The sequence below is a fragment of the Antechinus flavipes genome, chromosome 4 (assembly GCF_016432865.1).
Source record: "Antechinus flavipes isolate AdamAnt ecotype Samford, QLD, Australia chromosome 4, AdamAnt_v2, whole genome shotgun sequence".
In the NCBI taxonomy this organism is placed as follows: domain Eukaryota; kingdom Metazoa; phylum Chordata; class Mammalia; order Dasyuromorphia; family Dasyuridae; genus Antechinus; species Antechinus flavipes.
In genome coordinates this window covers 3629921-3652588 of record NC_067401.1, presented here as the reverse complement: position 1 = coordinate 3652588, position 22668 = coordinate 3629921, and the positions used below count along the sequence as shown (strand labels likewise).

The window sequence follows — 22668 nt, the reverse complement described above, 5'->3', positions numbered from 1 at the left end:
TCCTCCCCCGCCCGGGCGGCTCCCCGCAGGAGCCCGTGCGCAGGCCGGTCCTCGCCCGGCAGCCCCCGCAGCCTCCGCAGCCCCGCCGCAGCCTGGGCCGCTCGCGGCGCCGAGCGGGCGCGGGGAGGGCCGGGCAGGGGCCGGGCGGGGGCCGGGCGGGGGCCGGGCGGGGGCCGGGCGGGGGCCGGGCGGGGGCCGGGCGGGGCGGGGCCGGCCGGGCCATGGCCTCGGCCTTGGCCGCGGCTCCCTCCTAGGGGGAGGGGCAGCTTCGGGGCCGGTGCCGCAGCCGGGTGACAGATGGCCGAAGGGAGCTGCCCGGACAGCCGCCATGCGGGCCCCGGGTCCCAGCCCGGGGATCCTGGCGACAGCCTGGAAACGCAGCCCAGTGGCTGGAGGGGGGCCCCCTTCGGAGCCACGGACGGCAATGCAGGTACTGTGCCAGGCCGGAGAGCCCCTCACACCTGCGTGAGCGTGAGTGTGCGTTCGTGTGCGTGCGTGTGCGAGTGAGTGTGTGTGTGTGCGTGTGTGCGCGCGCGCGTGTGCGAGTGTGCATGTCCGGTGGGGGGGGGGGCGCTCCGAATCTTGGGGGGAGCGCGCCCTCCCCTCGGGGCCTGCCCCCTGACACCCGACGCTCTTCCCAGGCGGAATTGAGGAAGGGGGAGGGGTCGCCGGCCTTGGGCGGAGCCGCCCCCTCTCTGGAGCCGCCAGTCTGGGCTCGGGCCTGCCTGGAGCGCTGGGAGCGCTGGCCCGGGGCCCAGGGGGCACTCGGGGGCCCGCGCCCTCCCCCTTGGAGCTCTGCGGGCACGCGGGGCGAGGCTGCCGGTGCAGGGACCCGACGTGCTTTGCCAGCCTCAGGCAGCTAGAAATGGCGGCTACTGCTGCCGGGCCCACACAGACCTGCCCGCCGGGGGAGTAAAGGAAGCTGGGGACCTGGAGTCCAAACCCGGGGGCCGCCCCGCCCTTCCAAGTGGGTCATCTGAGCCTCAGTGCTCTCCTCCGCAAAATGGGGCTACATAGAAGCGACTCCCACCGTGGCCCCCAGGCTGGAATCGCTCCAGTCAGGGCTGCTTCTTGTGCCTTTGAGTGGCCGAGGGCCTGGCTAAGGACCCGGAGCTCCCAGGGCCTGTGGTGCTGAGAATGCCGGACAGGACCTCAGGGAGAGCTGGATTCAGATTCCGCCTCAAATACTGACAAGTTCCCCAACCCCAATTTCCTTGTCTGCCTATTAATAGACTCTTCTTCCAAGGCTGGCTGGGAGCATAAACATGTTTATTGATCAGCCGAGGGAACCCTGATGCTCCCACTGCCTTCTCAGAGTTCTTGGGCAAAGTCTTTAAGCACTTGGGAGCAAGAACGGAGCAGAAGAGCCTTCTTGTGGTGGAGAAGTCACATTTATTGGCAGGATGAGGGGGTGGGAGTCAGTGACTCCAGGCCTGGCTCTGTCTGCATCACCTTGTACGGGCCATTTTCCTTCTCTCAGCCTCAGTTTCCCCATCCGAACTGACCCCTTCCAGCTCTCCCATTCTAGGTATACGCCGGACTCTCTATGGCCTTCTTCAGCTGTCCTTGATAATCCAGACAAGAGGGAGGAGCATGAGTTTGGAAGTTGAAGGAACTAAGTTGGAAAACCTTTCTTTTCCAGCCCCTGACTAGTCCATCAATAATCCCAGACTTCGTCCAGTTCTGCATTTATTAAGAGTCTGTGCCCCAATAGGTCATTTCATTTTCTTGAGCCTCAATTTCCTGGACTGTGAAATGAGAAGATTTGATGAGATCAAAGATCACAGAGTAATCTCTCTTGTGCTATAGATCTCTTAGGCAGGCTGAACAATCCTATAGATCCTTTCAAGCCTCATGCTTTTAAATGCATAAAATAACCATATAGGATCACAAATAAATCCATTATATTGGAATAGAATTATTTTTCCAGAATGTTCCTGATTGCCAAGCGATGAATTCCTGCATGAGATAATTGCTAAAGCCCCTGGTCGTTCTTAATCTCTAATCCTAATCCTATTCAATGGGCTTATATTTTTAAAGACAAAAAAAGAAAAGAAAAGAAAAAAAAAAAGGAAGAAATCAGTATAATTGAGCAATACATTGAAAAAGACTCCAAACATATGTGTGGTGCCCTCATGGCCTTCCTGCTCCTGCACAGGGCGGGCCTGGGAGAATCTCTTCTTCTGAACCATCCTTGCTCTTTATAACTTTGTAACGTGCCCTTCTGGTTTTTTACATGATTGGAGTCATTGTGTCTCTTGTTCCCTTGGTTCTGTTGACTTCATTCTGCATCAGTGCATATAAATCTTTCCTGCTTCTCTAGCATATTCTCCTCTCTCTCTCTCCTCTCTCTCTCTCTCTCTCTCTCTCTCTCTCTCTCTCTCTCCCCCCTCTCTCTCTCTCTTCTCTCTCCCTCTCCTCTCTCTCTCCTCTCTCTTCTCTTCTCTCTCTTCTCTTCTCTCTCTTCTCTTCTCTCTCTTCTCTTCTCTTCTCTTCTCTTCTCTTCTCTTCTCTCTCTTCTCTTCTCTTCCTCTCTCTCTCTCCTCTCTCTCTCTCTCTCTCTCTCTCTCTCTCTCTCTCTCTCTCTCTCTCTCTCTCTCCCCTGAGGCAATAAGAGTTAAGTGACTTGCCCAGGGTCACGCAGATTTGAACTCGGCTCCTCCTGCCTTCAGGCCGGTGCTCTATCCACTGTGCCATCTCGCTACCCCCCATTCCTCATTTCTTATAGGACACTAATATTCCGCTACATCCCCAATTTCCCCATTTCCTTACCTTTGCAGGGGAATGGTAAATTCTGTGTTTTTCTTCCAGTTTTATTTAGCCCAAGTCATGGCAGAGAGCTTTAGTTGGGATCAGAGCCCTTTGGGAGCTTCTCTTCTGATTTGGGGATGTGAGGAAGGGGGTAAATGTTGGGTTAGGGAGAAGGCCTGATCCCGAGGCTGCGCTGATGGAAAGAAGGTTCAGGTGAGGAAACTCCTGTGGGTACCTTTTCCATAATTTGGAATCTTAGAGAATTGCTCAAACAGGAAGAGTACAGATGACTTGTTCAGGATCATACAGCCAGGCCTGCAATAGAATCTGGACCTAAGGTCTCCTGGCTTCCAGCCCAGCTCTTTGGCCATGAGGCTATAGCACTTCCCGCTCAATTGTCAAATAAATATGCTTCAGTTCAGTTCAGCGGTCATTTGTAACCGGCAGTTGTGGGTCAGGCTTTTGTTACTTCAAGAAGTTTACATGAGGGAGAAGGGCAGCAACATGTCCGCAATTAAGCAAGTGCGAAACTTATACCAAATGACTCGGAGGCCCCAGTGACAACGGGCTGGGGCGGGAGAACCAGGGAAAGGAAGGCTTCCTGTGGAAAGCTCCTTTGAGCTGGGCCTTGAATGCCAAGAAGTTGAGGTGAGATGGGAGACCCTTCCAGACAGGTGGGAGATGGCAGGCGAGACCCGAAGAAGTGATCTTCAAAGCTCTCTAGTGGATTCCCTGGTTCTATCCTTAAGGAAATCAAGCCCAGAAAGCTTGGGCAGATTTCCCATGCACCCCCAGCAGGAGACCCGCACTTGGGGACCAGCTCCCAGGCTGGCCATTAGGCCGGTGCTCATGATGGGAGTCTTCACCGACTCTCACTCCTGTCCTGGCCCAGGGGTACTGGCTTCTTGTTCCTCCATTCAGGAGAATTAGGCCAGATGGGTGGGGATTCGGAGGGAGCAGTTTCCAGCTGGGTGCTGTTCATCAAGCTCTCCTCTTAGCTTAATGCTGCTTCCTTCAGGGGAATCTCAATGGGAAGCTGGCTTTTTGCTTTCCAGGCCGGCCCGGGTCCAGTGTGACCTTCCCTGCCCTAATGTTCACGTCGAGCTTCCGGCCGGTTAACTCTTGGTTGGGCCACCTCTCCTCCCAGCCCCAGCCCAGCCCCAGGCCCACTCGCCTTTTAAAATTTCCCATTAGGTGAGAGAATGGGATAGCTCAGAGAGGAGGGATGGGCCCCTGCCAACGTTTCCGCGGGCGCCATCAGCTCAGTCTCCACCTCTGGAAGCGTTGGGAACAAATGGGGGAGCCGGATGTGGCCTGACTCTGGCCGGGCCTTGCTGCTCAGGCCTTCCTATTGCCCTGGAAGCGAGGGATTTGGCTCCCGAGAATGGGCAGCCTTGGCTGCCTTTTGCAGAGATCCAGGCATGAAGGGCTGAGGCTCTGGGCAGTGCAGGATCACAGGAGGCTCGCCCTTGAGCCGGAAGGGACTCCAGAGGTCATTAGCCCATCTCAATTTACACCTAGAGAAAGTGAGATCCCGCGATCTTGGTTTCTTGTCCAAGGTCACGTAGGATCAGGATTTGAACCCAGGTCCTCAGACATGTCTCCGAGAGGGCTGTGGAGTTGGAATGGAAGGATGCAGGGTTGGCACGAGGTGAGGATTCACAGGGACGAAGGCGGTTATTGAGCTCTTGGTAGGAGCTTCCCAGCCTTTGGGAGATGGGCTCCAGCAGCCCTTCCCCAGTTAACAGGAGCCCCCTTTCTCCAGAGCAGGTCCTAATCTGAAGGAGTGGCTGCGGGAGCAGTTCTGCGATCATCCCATTGAGCACTGTGAGGACACCCGACTGCACGACGCAGCCTACGTGGGCGACCTCCAGACCATCCGCAGCCTGTTGCAGGAGGAGAGCTTCCAGAGGTGAGTGCTCCCTCTCCTTTGTGCCCCATGGGCAAGTGCTCCCTCCCTCTCCTTTGCGCCCCACGGGCGAGTGCTCCCCTCCCCATGGGAGTGAATGGAAGCAAACCTAGAAAGATAGTTTGGAGCCAGATTCTGAAAGACTAAATAAAAAGACTACAGATAATAAGCAAGTCACTTTCTGTCTCTGAGGGAGATCGTTCATCATTACAGTTCCTCTTTATGCCTGGAACTCATCCATGTCTGCGCCTTTGTCTATTTCTAGCCCCGGCCGTGTCTTTGTTCAGTCTGTTTCCATATAAAGATGTCTCCCCTACTTTCAGGGTTCCCGCAACGAAGCTAAACGTTCTGTTTCCGCTCTCCCCAGCCGGATCAATGAGAAGTCAGTGTGGTGCTGCGGCTGGCTCCCCTGCACCCCGCTGCGCATTGCGGCCACCGCCGGCCACGGCAACTGTGTGGATTTCCTGATCCAGAAGGGCGCTGAGATTGACCTCGTGGACGTGAAGGGGCAGACTGCCTTGTATGTGGCGGTGGTGAACGGGCACCTGGAATGTGCCCAGATCCTCCTGGAGGCGGGCGCTGACCCCAACGGCAGCCGGCATCACCGCAGCACCCCGGTGTACCACGCCTCCCGGGTGGGCAGAGCCGACATTCTCAAAGAGCTGATCAGGTGGGTGAGGGCGAGGAGGCGGGGGCCGTGGCTGCGTGACCCCCGTTGTCCAGAGGGGAAACAAGCTCCCGCCAGGTCGGTGACCCGCCCAGGGCCGTGTAACCATTAAGTGTCAGACGCTGAATCGGAACCCAGATCTTGACTAACGTCAAATCATTCTGGACTCTATTAATTCGAGCTGGCCCAAGCAGAGTCCAAAAAACTGGACCATGAATCAGTTCTTCGTCACTGAGGGAAGGCCTTGGGAGCCATGCAGTGTTTCCGCCATCTTGGTGACTTAGAATCCCTATTTCTGTAGTCCTACGGCTCCTTAGAGAATACAATAACATCAACAATGCCGACGTCTGTTGAACATCCACTGTGTGCGGGCACGGTGCTGAGCACTGACAAATCCTCCCAGCCCACCCTGAGAGAGAGAGCTGTTATTGTTTTCTTTTGCAGTTGAGGAAACTGAGGTAAACAGAGCTTAAGTCACAGTCATAGAGTCCTCTGCAATCCCTGACAGCCCTTTGAGTCTCCCTGGCTGCCCTGGGGCAAACTAACTGTTTTCTCTCAGCCTGGGCTCCACCCTTGGAAGAGAAGGTGGTTCCACGGGTAACTGACCTCAATCCCAAACCCTAGGATCCTCGGGAATCAGTTTCCCCGTCTATAAAATGGAAAGGTTTGCAAGAAGCTCTCTAAGGCCCTGTCTGACTCCAAATCCGATTCTCCAACCCCCACGGCCCCCTCTCGATTGACGTCGATACTCCCGTGATCTCTCGCCATCCCTCCTTTCCAGCAGATGGGGCCGGGTTCTCGCCTGTCACTGTCCTCCTTGAACTCAACTCAGCGGGACACCCAGGCTCTGCTTGTAAAGCTCCCCTCCCTGATTCCCGAGGAACAATAATATTAATACAAGAGCCCGTAACAAGCGGTATCCCTGTGCACGCGTGAGAGGCCTTGATTTATTCAGTTCTCCCCGGCTACGCTTTGCCAACAATATTAAAAGCAAGAGGGGAACTTTGGAAAATATTCAGGATTAAAATTAACTGGCGCCCATCCAGGAGCTTTTATGAGGGGATGAAGGGATGTCTCTTCCACAGTGAAGCTAATACCAGATTGTCATATTGCCCAAAAATACAAATATCTTGGAAGATCCTTCGCTCCGAACCAGCTCTGACTTAGTTCAAAACCATTCCCCCCTCCCCTTTTTTTTTTTCCCCCTTTAACGGGCTTTGGATAAGTCTCCTTTTTAAAATGAGTTTAATATGTGAAGTAAATGGGCAGATTTCGCTTGGTCGGTTGGTTTGTTACTCTAGCTTTAGAATGTTTTTTAAGACTTCTGTGGGGAAAAAAGGGAGAATAGTTTTGAAATCGAGGGCCTGGATTCAAATTCCACTTGGACATTCATAGGCCTCGTGACCTTTGTTGAGATGGCTAATCTCTGAGCCTCAACTTTCCTTATCTGTAAGATGGGGCTGGATCAGGTGCCCTTTGAGGTCTTTCCCGGCTCTAGGAGGCCTTTCTCCTCCAAATTGCTGTGAGGGCCACGCATGAGCGAGGTCCACGAGGGGAGACCAGGCCTTCCTTTTCGCACAGACACTTCCCGCTCACCCAGATGGACAAGGGGGCGCGGTGGGGTGGGGGCTGCTTTAATAGCCGGGGCCTGGCAGCCGTGCTTGCGATTCCTTGGTCTCCCAAAGGAGAAACCCTCTTGGAATGGGCTTGGGCTAGTGCAGAAGAGGTCATAAAAGCGGATTGCGTTCTGGAACGGACGGCTTCGCCCCTCCCATCCCCCATGTCTCACAAAAGCCCAAACTGAAAAGCAACAAAAGTCTCTTTTTATGTGCCTGCTGAGCCCCTGAAGCCCCGAGGCTGGGTCTTCCTTGGAAACACACACACACACACACACACACACACACACACATACACGTGTAAATGCACACACGTGTCCATGGCTATCAGTCTCCCTCTCCTTCATGCAGCCATTGGCTTCCATAAAGGAAATCTAAGGAACAAGATTCAAAACAAAAGCCATAAATGAGCTCCGGTCCTCTTCGGTGCCTCTGGCCTTGGCCGTTGCCTTCAATGTTGTATTTGCTTAGTGGTCGAAGACGGGACTTAGCTTCTGCCCTCCGGGAGCACGGAAGGCCGTACCCAGGGACACGTGCCTCCGGCTGTGCAGTTGGGGATAGGGAAGAAGGACATCTAATCCATGCACTTTGCATGCGTGTGCTCTGGAGGCTGCCCGGGCCGAGCGTGTGCTCCGAGGCTGCCTGGGCTGAGTGTGGCCCTGAGCCTTGGACTAAGTCTTAGCTCTGGTCCTTCCCTAGCCACGGGCAAGTCTCTCACCACAGACAGCAGATGGTGGCCCAGATTTGGGCAATAAGCTAGAGCAAGAGCATCAGATAGGAGGAGAGGCGAGCTGGGGGCGGGCAGACACCGGCTGCCGGATCTCCGGGAAGGACCAGCTTCCTGCGTCCCCAGGCGGCGCAGTGTGCCACATTTTTAGGCTCCCCTTTGTCAAAGCAGGGACTCCTAAAACTTTGATTTACATTCTCAAAAATATATTCTTTGCCATGGCTAATAGCTGTCGTATGTCATCACTTACTGGGTTCTCCTTCCCAGGAGAATGGTCATAGCTTCATCCATTTAGTTTGGCTATATCCAAAGTTGATTGAAACCAAAGTCAACCAAAATGGCAGCCCTGATGGGTGTGTAAGAGGGTGAATGTGATGATGGCTTTGTAGAGTTAAACCAAAATGGCAGCCTTGATGGGTGTGTAAGAGGGTGAATGTGATGATGGCTTTGTAGAGTTAACCAATGGCTTTGTAGAATTAACCAAAATGGCAGCCCTGATGGGTGTGTATGAGGGTGAATGTGATGACGACTTTGTAGAGTTAACCAAAATGGCAGCCTTGATGGATGTATATGAGGGTGAATATGATGACGGCTTTGTAGGTTTAACCAAAATGGCAGCCTTGATGGGTATGTATGAGGCTGAATGTGATGTCAACTTTGTAGAGTTAACCAAAATGGCAGCCTTGATGGATGTATATGAGGGTGAATACGATGACAGCTTTGTTACTCGCTTTGTGTCCCTGGTAGAACACACGTCTCTGAGAGAGCCTCCATTAGTCTTGGGAGTATTTCTGACCTTGCTTCTGCTTCTCACGCAGGTACGGGGCGGATGTGGACGTCAACCACTACCTGGCTCCCGGGATGCCTCCCCCTTCTTCCCGGCGCCTCACCTCCCTGGTGGTCTGCCCATTGTACATCAGTGCCGCCTACCACAACCTCCAATGCTTCAAGCTGCTTCTTCAAGCCGGAGCCAACCCCGATTTCAACTGCCACGGCCCTGTCAACGTCCAGGGCTTCTGCCGAGGCTCCCCCGTCTGCGTCATGGATGCCGTCCTGCGTCATGGCTGCGAAGCTGCATTTGTCAGTCTGCTGATCGACTTTGGTGCCAACCTGAATCTGGTGAAATGGGAAGCCTTGAACGCTGAGTCAAGAGGCAGAGTGAAAGTGAATCCGGAAGCTTTGCAGGTTTTCAAAGAAGCCAGGAGTAAGTACAACGAGCTTAAGACCCACTGTTGCTTTTATGTCCATTCATTTATTGAGCACCTATTGTGTGTATACTATGTCAGGTGCTGGGATAAAAAAAATGAACAACACAAACCCTATCCTCATGAGGTTACGATATACAGATCGTGGGTCAGAGAACAGGGTGAGTGGAGATATATTCACATAGAACTATGATACAAAGTGTAGTAATAGATAAGATAAATCAATCCAGCCTCTGTTCTATGTACTGAGCACCGCGCTGCCTCAGATCAGTGCAAGGAAACTTCCAAGCACAAACTTGAGGAGGGAGATACCAAGAAGGGAAGGCAAGGTGCTAGCAGACATAGGGGCGGGGCGAAGTTCAAGTGCAGTGATGACAGAGAAGAAGGAAAGTCCGGGGAGAATGGGAAATGGGGCGTCCCCGACTTTGGCTGGGATAGAGAGTACAAGATGAGGAGAAATGGGAGAGAAAGCTAGAAAAGCTTTAAAGCTCTCTCCCATCCTCCTGCTCCACACAATCAGGTATGTTTCTGACTCTAGAACTAAATAAATAGAATATATTATATCTATCTATCTATATCTATATAGCTATATATCTATATAGCTATATAGATATAGATATAGATATAGATATAGATATAGATTATATATATATATATAGAGAGAGAGAGAGATCATGTGTCAGACTGCACTAGAGAGAGCTGGCCCTGTTCCTCGAGGAACAGTAATTGAAGGAATACCACTATTCTGGGGAAAATGGCTCCATTGCCTTAGAACCGCATTGACGATCTTTATGACTTCAGACCAAAACATCCCAGTTCCATTGCCTCTCCTCCCTCGGCCATAATTTTTTTCTGTATTCACAAATGGGATCCAGGCTCTGTCCTCGAGGATGACACATTACTTTCCCATAATGCCCATGATCATCTTATTCCTTTTCTCTTACTCTGGGGTGCTGAGATTTTTTTTTAAGAAGCCCTTAGGCAACTTCCGTAACTTTGCTGCAGATGTATTAATGAGCTTCCACTATATTTAGTCTTCCTTTGTAACCCCCTGCCTCCTTTCCTCAGGAACCCCTTCTTTTCTGTACTTCTCTCCTTATTGTAACTCCAAGCCACCCCAATCCCAGTACTTGTCATTGAGAAGAGCAAAGCTGCCCAATGTGGGCTCTCTCCACGCTCCCTCAAATTGGATTGCTGATCCCAAATCCTAAACTCTTTGCGGTGAACCATCTTGTTCTATGAGGGCAGGGCCAGGTCTTCTCTAAACTTTGAATTCCCCGGTCTCTGATAATAAACGGTCATCATAATAAATAACAAAATAAAAAGAAATAATCTTTACTGAATGAATGGTCTGTAGAGGACATTGAATGGCAGGATTGTCATTATAAAATTGTACATAAATGAAACAAATAATATTTTCTTTACAAAACAACACCAAGCAAAGTGACCTTGGAAATGAAAAAGAAATTCGTTTTTTCTTTGACACAGAACCCTTACATTGAGGTTTCCATGAGATCTTCCCACTTCCAGAGCTAAAGACTGAGAAGAGAGAGAGAGGGAATGCTTGCCACAGTTTCCTCAGTTTCTAGAGCAATCTATGTATTCGGTTGCTTTATTATTTCTCAAATTTCTCGAATCCACACCGTTCTGCGGAAGTGGTCTTCACCAAAACACGCTTGGTTTTCCAAATTATTTTTAAATGAATTTTTAAAAATTTCAGTTTCAAATTCTGTTTCTCCCTCCAATCTTTCCCCAGACTAATTTATTACTTTTAAAAGATCCCTCTGAACTAGCTCTGCATGGAAGCCTTGCTTAATTCCAACTCCTTTGTTTCGAGTTGTGTGAGAAAAGCCTATGGGTTGGGTTTGTTGACCTTTGCGGTAGTTAGGATGGAGGCTGTTATTCAAGTAAATAAGATTGCTGGGCTGACCCTAGAGGCCTTCCCTTTATTTGTTTGTGCTTCAGTTATTCCACGAGGGATTCTCCTTTGCCTTGGCTAATAGGGTTATAATCACTCACCCCAGAGAAGTCCATTAATTCCTCCTTAAAGCTGGCCCTGCTGGCCCTTCCCTTGCAAATCTTTGGGTTTTTGGTGAGCCAGAGGTTATGATGTGTATTTGCAAGTTAGCAGGTGCATTTCTTCATGTATATTCTCTAAGTCTGGTTAGCTCCTTTAGATTCCCATCTTGGACCTCCTCCCCTTCCAGACATGACCATTCATTTGTCTTTTTTGGAATAAGAACCAAATCTCCTAATGGTTTCCTTCTAAATGACAGAACATCATTTATGTTGTAAAAATGGAACTGGTCTCCTTGGGGATGAGGGAATGGTGTGTGTGTGTGTGTGTGTGTGTGTGTGTGTGTGTGTGTGTGTTGGCCAGGGTGTTGATGGTGGATTCTCTCAGTGAGTAAGTGATGTTTACAAATGAAGTAGATCCAGAGGATCATAGGGTAAGGAGGGGAAAACAGGCATAGAACCCTACAGCTGGCCAAAGAAAGCCTTGCTTCTCCTTCTGACCAAGACTCAAAGTTCTCCTGTGACCATCAGTGATTTACTTTGTTTTCTTTTTGCTACAACAATAACAATGAGAAGAATAATCCCACATACTCCCAAGTTCTATGATCTCAGCAGCATTTGGTGCAGATTGTACCCTACCCCCCCTACCCCATAGTCCATGGTCTCCTAAGGTTTAGTTGCTGAAGAATTCAGCCTGGGGCTCACCCTCTCTGAACTTGGCGAGGCTGGGCCTTAGACAGGAGGATCATAGGCACCAAGCCACATCAATAGACCTTTGCTTGAAACTTTCCTGACTTGGCCAGGCCTTCCAGAATGCACCTCTTCAATGTAGGTTTTTGTCCGCTCCGTGATGAGGGCCTGAGGATGACTTTAATAATAATCATCATTGCAAAGTGTTTTACATGAATTGTTTTTATTATCCTAATAACAATCCTGGAAGCACTGGCTATTGTTATCTTCATCTTACTGAGCTGAGGTAAACGGGGTTAAGTGATTTGTCCAGGATCACACAGCTAGTAAGAGTCTGAGAAGAAATTTGAACTCAGGTCTTCATGATTTCTGCCCCAGCTCTCTATCCGCCATCCAGTTGAATCTAACCATGGACCATTCAACTTTAGGTCTGCAATAATAATAACGATAGAATCTGACAACATTTCGACAAAGAAATCTTGAAGAAATGCCTATCTTTCCGGTATCTGGTACATAGTAGGTGTTTAATAAATGCTTGATGATGGATTCATTGAGTCATGAATATTTGTTTGTGGAAATAAAAAGACTCAGGATGGTAATTCATGATTATATCATTGTCACCAGACGTTACAAAGGAGGTATCCTTATGTAGATCTGACTCATCAGTCACTGAAGATTATACAATAAAGTGGCGGGAATTATGTAAGGTAGAACAGTAGGTAAGAGAAAGTTCTCATCTATTGGATGCCCAGAGAACCATAGTCAGCTTGTGAGAATTAGACAGCAGAAGTAGCAGATGACAAATCTCCACACTGCAAAAAAAAAAAAAAAATAGTCTTAAGAATTCGGTGAGTAAATAACCCAACTGGAACTAAAGGATCAGGACCATTAGAATTGCTGCTCAGATGGGACTTGGGGCCAGAAAAACTAGGAGCAGCGTTTTTAACAGATGTCATCATACTAAAGACTCCACTTCTTTTTTTTCCCTTGAAATTCCATTTTATTTTATTTTCCATTCCAAATTCTCTCCCTCCCTCTTCTCCTCTTCTGTCCCACCCACTGAGAAGGGGAGAAAAACAAAGCCCATTACAGAAATGGAGGATCATGCTGAATACATTTCTTCATCAACCATGGGGTGTGTGTGTGTGTGTGTGTGTGTGAGAGAGAGAGAGACAGACAGACAGACAGACAGAGAAAGAGACAGAGAGAGATAGAGAGAAGGCAGAAGGAAGGGAAAGAAAAGGAGGGAGGGAGAAAGAGGGGAGGAAAAGAAAAAGGGAAGGAAGGAAGGAAAAAAAGGAAGGAAGGAAAGAAGGAAGAAAGGAAGGAAGGAAGGAAGGAAAAAAGGAAGGAAGGAAGGAAGGAAGGAAGGAAGGAAGGAAGGAAGGAAGGAAGGAGGGAAGGAAGGAAGGAAGGAAGAAACTAATAAGAAATATCCCACATAGCTGTTGGGCTGAGGGAGAAGAAAAAGCAGTGCAAATGCTTTGAGCAGTGCAAATGAAGTGTGAGCTCCTCAGTGCTCTCCTGAGAGGTGGCTAACATCACAAACCCTTTGGAAGCGTGGTTGGTTATGGCGTTGTTCAGAGTTCTTCCATCTTTCAAAGGTCTTTAAGACCCAATTTAAGACTCATACAAAATGAAAAACTTTCATAATAAGACCTTGTAGAAAGCACTGGCACCTGTGGGTCCCTGGGTCCTTCCTAGTGCCTTGATTTCTCCCAAAGGCAATTTCAGGGAGCCTCCGTTCTCATTCCATTATTAATAGTCGTTTTCTCCCTTCAGCTGCCGTGTGCAGAACATTGCATTTAAAAAAAAAATGCTAACGGGTTAAAGACTTCTCCTTAGACCATTCTAGCTGAACTCTATTCTAAAAAAAGATGAATGATAATTAAATAATCATCTCCCACTAGTATTGTTTTCAGTACTAAGTAAAACCATTGTTAGAAGCAAAATTCTGTCTCCATGTATACAGACTATATAAGTATATTAATACATCGTACACATGTTAATTTTGAGAAGCAGCTTGGAACGGCTAGAGCATTTAACTTGGAGTCGGTAAGACTTGGGCCACTAGGGGTGCCATAATACACAGAACATTCCCTCTAAAGTCAGACTCATTTTCTCGAGTTCAAATCTGGCTCTATACACTTGTTAGCCATGTGACCCTGGGCAACTCATTTCACCTTAGTTTCCTCTTTTATAAAATGAGCTGCAGAAGGAGATGGCGGACTCTGCCCATAGAACCCTACATGGAGTCACAAAGAGTTGGTTACGACTGAAAATGACTCGGGTTCCAGGGTTGCTTCTGCCATTTCTTAATGACATGACTCTGGGACAGTCATTGCACTTTTTTGTGACTCAGGAAACCTGTTGAGCTTCAGGGAAAGATGGGCTGAGTCTGGTTTAGGGTTAGGGACACAGTAATGCCCAGGTTCAGTTAAGTGACTTCTTTTCTCTTTGCTTTTGCTCCCCTCCAGGTGCCCCCAGGACCTTGCTGTGTTTGTGCCGGGTGTCCGTGAGGAAGGCTCTCGGCAAGTGTCGGCTGTACCTTATATCCTCTCTCCCCCTCCCCGACGCCATCAAACAGTTTTTACTTTATGAGCAGAGTTAAGAGGCAGGACGGGATTGTGGGTTTGCTTCTCAAGGGGGAACGCAGGCGATCTAAAGAACCAACTCGGTGTCCGTTCATTACTCTCTCGATCGCCCCTGGAACCGTTAGGAAGTGTCCCGAGTAGCTGCTGGTAAAGGCCTGCCTTGGTTATCGCTGTCGTTAACCAGCTCCGGTGCTTTTGTCGATGCGCTGTATTTTGTGGAGGAGCTCTCGGGGGCTTTGAGCTAGCCTTGGCTTAATAATTCAGTGTTGGGGGGAGGGCGCTATTGTGATGTATGATTTCCTTTTCCCTTGATTTCCCTATAGGGAATTTTCCTAGCTGAGAAGTTACACCCACCTGCAAATGTTCAAATTGGGGATGGATGGTGCATCAAGGGTCGGGTTCTAGAGGTCGGCGAACATCTCCGTAAGGATAGGGCAGTTAGCAACCTCCTGATGTATAGTCTTCTGTATATATATTTATATTTCTAAAGTGAAATATTTACTTCAACATCTGATGGGGGAAAATACTTCATTTTGGGGAAATACATTTAACCAAAGGTAAATGTTAGTCAACAAGCATTTATTAAATACCTGCTCTGCCCCAGGGACTGTGTTGGGAACACAAAGACCGGCAAACTCAGTCTTGGTCTGGGGCGTTTATGTTCTAAGGGAGGAGATCACCTGGAAAAAGCAAGACAAGCAAGATACAGGCAGAATAGGTCAAAGGTTATCTTAGAGGGCCGACGAGCAGGAACAGGCCGTTCTCGTCTTCGGTCGAGAGATTCCCTGGCATTTGGTGTTTGGAGGCGCCACATATCACAAAATCACAATGTGGGAGTTGTCAGGAATCGTTTCGTGGGTGATCTTGTGGATCATCCAAGTCATACCTCCAAGGAATCCTTCTTAGCACATAGTCAACCAATATGCGTCTTCCAGCTACACCTATAGTGACGGCCAGAGATGTCATGAAGGGAGACCAAGGCCCAGCACAAGCTCAGCCCTGTTCAGGCCAGTTGGAATATTTAGGGTTAGAGGTGGAGTTGGGAGGTTGGGTTCAGTTCGGTTCTTGGGGAAATACTTTAGGGACAAGACAGACAGAGTAGGATATATTCAGTGGAGGGCAGCCAGGACGGAAATGGCGTTGAATCCCATGCCATCTGACAATGATTTTAAAGAATTGGGGATGTTCAGGCTGGAAAAAAGAAACCTTAGGGAGGTCATGGAAGAGCAGATTGACCTGTTCCCTTTGTCCAAACAAGGCCCAATGAGTGGTACTTGAAGAGGCAAATTTACCTTCAGTTAATGGGAAACTTTATAAGAAATGCAACTCTTCCAAAATGGAAGGGATTTCATAAAAGGTGGAGAGTTTCCTCTTCCTAAAGGTCTTTACGTAGTTTCTGATTGGCCACTTTGGGGTGAGGTTCGAAATGGCTTTCCTTTTAAGATGTGGACTGGATGCAGCAGCATCTCCAGGCCCCTCCCACGCTGACATTTTCTCCTTTATCATCTTTCTCTTCCTGAGTGAGTCAGACCAACTTTCTTTGCTCACTTTTAATGTCCTTTCAAAGATCCTTTGTCAATTGTATTTATTGCAGGTTAACCTTGATCTCAGTCTCCCCTCATTTCACACATGGAGTAGTCACAACACTGACCTGTCAGTCCAAGTGTGAGGGCCTAGAACACCTCTCAATTTCTCCACTTTCCATGCCCCAGATGCGGCAGATTTCAAGAACAGGTGGGTCAGTTTCAGAGGCTATAACTAAACAAATGAATCGATATTTAAGCATTTATTAGGCACCTATTGTATACAAAACATTGCCCTGAGTGCCGAGCATATAAAATAACAACATGAAACAATACCCACCCTCTAGAACTTTTCATCATGTAGGGATTCTCCCATCTGCACCTATTTATGGATGGAACAAGTGTTATATCAACAGCATTCACTGCCATCACATATAGGACAATCAGTCAAGGAACAAGCTTTGATTAAGAACCTACTATGTGCTCTGAAGTTAGGAGGACCTGAGTTCAAATCTGGCCTCAGACACTTATCACTTCCTAGCTGTATGACTCTGGACAAGTCACTTAACCCCAATTGCCTCAGCAAAAAAAAAAAAAAATACAAAATAAAAAGAACCTACTATGTTTAGTGTTAGGGATGCAAAGGCAGAAGTGATGAGATCAAGCTTACAGGATCCTCTTTTGATCTCTGAGGGAATCTCTGAAGCATTTTACTAGGGCAAAGGGTGGCTCCTGAGGCTGAGAAGGGAGAAGAGACTTTCCCAGACACCCACGATATTGTAATAGTGACATTTCTATGATACTTTCAGGTACTGTTTACAAAGCACTTCATGTACATTAGCCCACATGATGATCACATCAGCCCATTGAGGTACACAGATACTAGAGGGAGCACTTCTGTTTTACTGGGAGGAATATGAAGTTCAGAGAATATAAGTGACCCACCTGAAGTCATACCAGGAATAAATGTCGTCAACGAAAGCCTTTCTCCCTCTGACTCTCAGACTCATATCCTGCTCTTTGGATTTATTGACAAGCAGATTCTTGCTAGGAGGGGGTGACCGGCCCCCAAATTCTTTTCTCTTTTCCTGGGAACCATGATTCTTTGATCTTCATTGCTGTGCATGGATTCGGGGGCATCCTGGTATCCTTGGGTACCTTTGAGTCTCTGAGGGTGGGACTGCTCAGCGTGAAAGCAAATGGTGATTTATTCAATTGATCCAGTGAGAGGGAAAAAAGTCAATCAAGCCAGTTATTTAATTGAACTGGTCACTGTGGGCAGAAAAGTAGAGCCTCTTCTTTAGTTGGGACGGTCAAAAGTCACAAGCCCTCCCCACCCCACAAAGTGCACATCTCGCTGAGCTTGGAGGTTCTTTCCAGGCTGATATTTATGATTTTTCCTTGGGATTAGCTCAATTCACTGAACATTCATCAAGTGCCTCGGGTAACATGGACAAGGATCTCAGCGTCTAAGGAATATAGGCTGCTCGAGGGCAATGGGGCCATTTTCTTTTGTCATTATATCCCCAGTAGCTGTCGCTGTGATGGCCATTGCAGGCACTTAATTAGGAATGCGATGGCGCTGGGGTAATGGGGATGCAAAACTGTAACCAAAATCATCGCTGCCTTGGAGGAGTTTCCACTCTACCGCGCTCTTCGGGTTTGAAATCTGCCTATGGCATTGGCCCCATTACTCAATAAAATGCTCTTGGTCCATCGTAAGCAGGGATGGAAAGATACAATCGGCCAGGACATGAATGGTTGTCAGTGTCTCTTCTCCCTAGCTAATTTTCCAGATGAAGAAAGTGGATTTAAGAGAGGGGGGAATTGCTGATGGTACCACAGAGTGGGCTCTGAAGCCAGACCCTCTGGCTCCAGATCCAGAGCCCTTCTTTTATATGATCATTTAAGAGATGGAGAAATTGGATCCTATGGAACCATAAGCACTTGCTGTTGGCCATACTAGAACATGAATTCGAAACCCAGATTCTTCCCACTAGACCTTGATCTCTTCCCAGTTCAAGGGCTGTATCTCCATGGAGCCTCCCCTGGGCTTTCTTCCCTGAAATTACTTCATGTTTACTTTGTCCGCATTTTGACTTAATGATCTATGTCTTTTTTCTATTGCCTCTGTTTCTCTCTAGTCTAGAAGGTGCTCTCCTCAAGGACGGGCACCACTTTTTTTGGTCTTCGGTCTTCATTTGGTCTCCAATCTTCATCGCCTAATCCGTACCTAACATATAGTAGGCGATTAATAAATATTTCTTTGGATGATTCGATTTTCAGTAAGGATTCAGGAAGAAGAGAAAGATTCAATCCAAATGAACTCATTCAAAAAATACATTTAACAAATTTTGAAGGGGTCCAGGGCCATGACTAACTCATTACCAAGTTCCCAAGTTTAAATTCTGGGTCCTCAAGCAAAGTATTGTGAGGGGACCTCCTCCTAGCCCACCCCCTATTCTTTTCCTGGACACCTCAGGTTTGCCATAGATGTTGGTTTTCTAGGTGAATGAATTGGGAGGCAGGTAAGGTCCTGCGTCTCCCATCTCAGGCTGCACAAACAAACTGGAAACCATTAAAATTGGCCCATAGACATACATCCTGTTTGTGGTGGCTGTGAACGATTTCACATGGAGGGAGACAAGATGCAGAGACGAGGGAGCGAATGGGTCACCTATGAGAGGCCCAAGAGAGACTGTCAATGTGCCCTCAGGGAGCACATGGTCCAGCTGGGCCACTGGCCCGAAACCTTGAGGGAGAGCTGGAGACCTTCCCAAGTGCACGCTTGTGATTGATGGGCACTATAAATGCACTGGGTGATGATAGGGGTGCTTGGAATTGAGATTTTGCAAACTTTGGGGTTTCATGTTGCTGACTGACAAAAAGGGGTGCAGGGGGCTCCTTTTTAGTCATGTAATTGTGGAGTAAGTAGGGAGCAGCCCCAAAGTCAAGAATCCCTGGGTTCAATTCTAACTCTGACATACACAGGGCTGGGGTGACAAGTCCCCTAATTTATTCATGCTCTAAGCTTCCCTCCAAAACTAAAAATTGTAGAAAAATCACCAAGCTCTATTGGGAATTTCCTCATCCAAGAATCCCTTAGATCTGGTCTCTGGTTCTTTCTTTGTATTGATTTTGGTCTGTACATATGGTTTCATGGATGTGTGGACCCCCACTTCCCTGAGACAGATCAGCCACTCATCTGCACCCTATGGTCCAAGAGAGTGTCCCGGTCCATCGAGAGATGACCGACTTGTTTGGTGTCATTCAATCAGTAAAATCAGCAAGAACATGGGGATATGAGCCTAGTCCTCTCTTCACAATGTCAAACTGTATTCAGTTTACTTCTATTTCCTTCCAATTCATTCATTCATATTCTTTTAACAATATTTTATTAAAACCTATCAGTTAGTTCTTAATCCCTGGGAACCGACAAGCTTAAATGGCAGCATCCCCCCTTCGGGCTATTTTTATTTTATAAAAGGTTCCAGGCTTTGGGTGGTCAGGAATCCAGCATCCCCTGCTCACCTTGGGGTGATTTATACCTCGTTACCAGTTTGGACATTTGGGAAATTTAATTAAAATTTCGACTCCTCAAAACTGGGGCCTTTTGTGAACCTGCCCAACCCTCGCCGTTTCCCAGGTCTATAATGTTTGGTGCCAGCTCCTGTTATTGAGCGAAAGGCCAACTTTTCGAGGTGTTTGAGCCTTTCCGATTGCAGGCTGACACTCTAAAAGGCTGATAGTGAGAGAGGGAGGAAAGAAACATGTAGTGGATGACATGACTGGAAAACAGAGGCTCCAGACTGGAGGGAACCAGAGACAGCAGGTCCATGCTGGATTTAAATGAGGGCCCCTCGGCCACCCTCCAGCCAAGACCTGCAGCCTCTGAGCTCAAATCTATGGCCCTCAGAGACATCGCGTTAGCTGGTCGGTTCAGTTTGTTCATCTGTGAATAAGAAGATCAGATAGAGGTGATGGTTTTGGGGGACGATCTTTGTGAGCGGGAGTGATCAGGGGATGTCAGGGGCTGCCATCAATGCTGGCGGGGACCTTAAGCTTTTCTATGAGAAGACGATAGTTCCAGAAATGACTTGTGTTTTTCAGGAACATGAGAGCCTGGTGGTACCTCAGTGGGATACACAGCAGGGCATGTCTATGGCTCAAACTCCCATGTTTACATAGCATTCTAAGCTTTAGAGCAGGGAGGGTCCTTAGGAGCCAAACCTGTCATTTTATAGAACAAAAACTGAAAGGGGAATAACTCCCTAAGGTCAGACCACCCTCATGGGTCAGAAGCAAGACTTAAAAGACATTCTGACTTTAAATGGGACTCAACTGTCCCATTCTGCTTTTTTTGATTATTGTTATTACCATTACTAAACCTCACAACAACCCCAAGAGATGGGTGCTAGCATTATCCCCCTTTTACAGATCAGGAAACTGAGACAGAGAGGATAAAACTGTATCCAGGATCACAGCTGTTCAAAGTCAGATCAATGAATTCTGTGAGATGCGCTGCCCCTCCTAGCTTATAAAGAAGCAAGGAAGTGTCCGAGGAAAGTCTGGACTGTCCATACTATGAGATTTCCTCAAAGGGATCTCCCCTAATACATGTGGGAGCTCTTCATTTTCTCACCTTCCAATGGGGATCGACTTCCAAACAGTGAGCTCTTTTCAGCTTGGGGGCGGGGGGTGATCTCTGCTGCTGCTCCCCTTCTATTTGACCCAGGCTCTATCCTGTGGAACAATAGCCTTCCCTGGGATTTTGGCCTGAGCAGGAAGGCCCCCGAATCTGCCTCTGCAGGGGATGCTCTGCTGGGATGAGGGCAATCACAGGGTCCTCTCTCTGGAGCTGGAAAGAACTCGGAAGTCATCTAATCGGATGCCCTCATTTTTCAGACAGAAGCTGAGTTCTGTCCAGTGATGCTCATGCTGAGCTTCTAATCTCCCATCCTAGCACTGGTAACTTGATTTGGGCCTCAGTACCATGCAGGGATCCCAGGCTAGCCCAGAAATCATTTTTTTCTTGGACCCTGGCTTCAGCCACGGTCTTAGATGAAAGCAGAAAGTTTCTGAACCCCACCAAAAGCCAAGGTGGGGCATGAAGCACTTTGCTCAGGGGTGCCAAAATTTAGAAGGGGTGCCAGTGACATTTGAATCCTTTTAGGAAGTAGAAACTACTGAATTTGGGTTCTACTCAACAAGCAGAATTAAGCTAGTGAGCTCTCCAGGGGTGAATTTCTTCATCTAAGGAACCAAACTTATTTTTGCTCTGCTCCCTTCACTCTGGATTTCTATCCATGAGATCCACTGTCCTGAGGTCTCTTATCACCCAGAACCTTAGTTCTCCTGTCTGAGGCCACCTGTTAGATCTCTCCTTCCATGACTGAATTTTTAAAAATATAGTTTGACAAACCTGTTAGCCCATTTTATAGTTCTTGTGTAGATGGAGCCGTGACTTTGCCCCCGTGCCCACCTCTCTTCCAATGTCCAGCCCCTAGTGCGACCTTGTGGTCATCCAAAGTTGACCCCAAAGGAGATCTGCACTCCCTGAAGCTCCCTAGTTTCCACATTAACCTTTCCTGGTCTCTGATCTCAATCTAAGCTCCCGGCTGCCTGATTGAGATATCTCAAACCCGTCCAATTCAACAAGTACTTAGCATGGGACAGTCACTGTGCTAAGCTCTTGGAAGGCCACCAAACAAATCAGCCATCCCGACCTTCAAAAGCAGGGATGGGAATACGTTATCTGACTGGGGGAAGGGGATCAAGGAGATTTTTAGAGAGAGCAAGTAAACTGAGGCCTGAAGCAAGTATTAGATTCTCAGAGACACAAGTCAACGAACAAGCATTTATTAAGCACCTACTATGTGCCACTCTGCTTTCTCTGGAAAAACACTGAGAGAAATGCATCAGTGCCTGCCTTTGAGGAGCTTCTGTTTTACTGGGACAATCCTACATGTGCACAGAGAAGTAAATATAAGATATGTGTGAAGCTGTAGAGATGGAAAAATGTTACGATCTTCTCCTGGAGGTGATGGGGAATATGGGGGGAGGGGGAGAAGAGATGATTATCCTGGAGTCAAGTTTAGTCCCGCTCACCTTGAACTAGGAATTCTGGGAAGCCGAGGCTCTTCTGTAGATGGCTCATTTTGCCTTAAAATGAATTTGTTGCCTCTGCAATGTATGAGTCCCACTTCCTTCTATTAAGGGTCTGATCTGAGACAATCTTGAGGGTGTGGCCTATGAAAATAAGATTGCGGGTGCCCTGATTTGGGGAGTGTGCGCTTAATACATCTTCATCATATATCATAGTAATTTATCATACAATTATTGCCTCTGTTTGAACACATACTCTGTACTCTCTTATTTACTTGGTCTTGGAGTGCCGGGTCTCAAGGGTTCCCCGGTGAATATTCAGCTCTGAGTAAATGATGTAATTTTAAAATAAGATAGTTGGTCATCAGATGAAGGAGTGACCCATTGGTGAATTGTCCATTTCCCTTCTGCCGATTAACCTGCATTTCCTCGGCCTTCGTTCTCACTATTTCTGGCACCCCGTTCGGAAGGATAAGACTGCCTGTTCTGTGTGTTAACGTGCTGTCACCTCAATAAAGGCTGCGTTTCCCTAACTGCTGCTGCCAACCTCCTTTGTTCTTGGGACCATTCATTTAGGCAGACAACCATGCTTATACTTATGCAAGTGCTTGGTGAACACATTTCAACTAGAAAAGACATTTTAAAGAAAATTCTAGTTTAAAAAAGAGAAGGACTTTAATATACTCAAATCTGATCCTTGACTGAGATTATTTTGGGGGGAAAAGAAGAAATCTTCAATTGGAAATGATGATATACACATATAACCCCAACTATATAGGGAGGCTCGTGGATCATTTCAGCTGGGGGGTTCTGAATTGAATTGGGGTTATATCAAATTGGGGTCTGAGCTAAAATATGGAGAGGG

At 48.0% G+C, this 22668-nt stretch overlaps 1 protein-coding gene across 1 annotated transcript; it reads left to right on the top strand.

Annotated features, from left to right (window-relative positions):
- The first annotated feature begins 225 nt into the window (after positions 1-225).
- On the top strand, positions 226-22336 carry ASB1 (ankyrin repeat and SOCS box containing 1). Its single transcript, XM_051998726.1, has 5 exons — positions 226-430; positions 4522-4663; positions 5028-5330; positions 8489-8874; positions 14059-22336. The coding sequence occupies exons 1-5, from the start codon at positions 298-300 to the stop codon at positions 14190-14192; spliced, it is 1098 nt and encodes a 365-aa protein (XP_051854686.1). The 5' UTR covers positions 226-297; the 3' UTR covers positions 14193-22336.
- The last annotated feature ends 332 nt before the right edge of the window (positions 22337-22668 follow it).

What these genes read in the sequence shown, in the direction of transcription:
- ASB1 (XM_051998726.1), top strand. Translation starts at nt 298, where the DNA reads ATGGCCGAAGGGAGCTGCCCGGACAGCCGCCATGCGGGCCCCGGGTCC. An exon ending in AGCCACGGACGGCAATGCAG is followed by an intron (nt 431 to 4,521) that starts GTACTGTGCCAG and finishes TCTCCAGAGCAG; the next exon opens with GTCCTAATCTGAAGGAGTGG. An exon ending in ATTCTCAAAGAGCTGATCAG is followed by an intron (nt 5,331 to 8,488) that starts GTGGGTGAGGGC and finishes CTTCTCACGCAG; the next exon opens with GTACGGGGCGGATGTGGACG.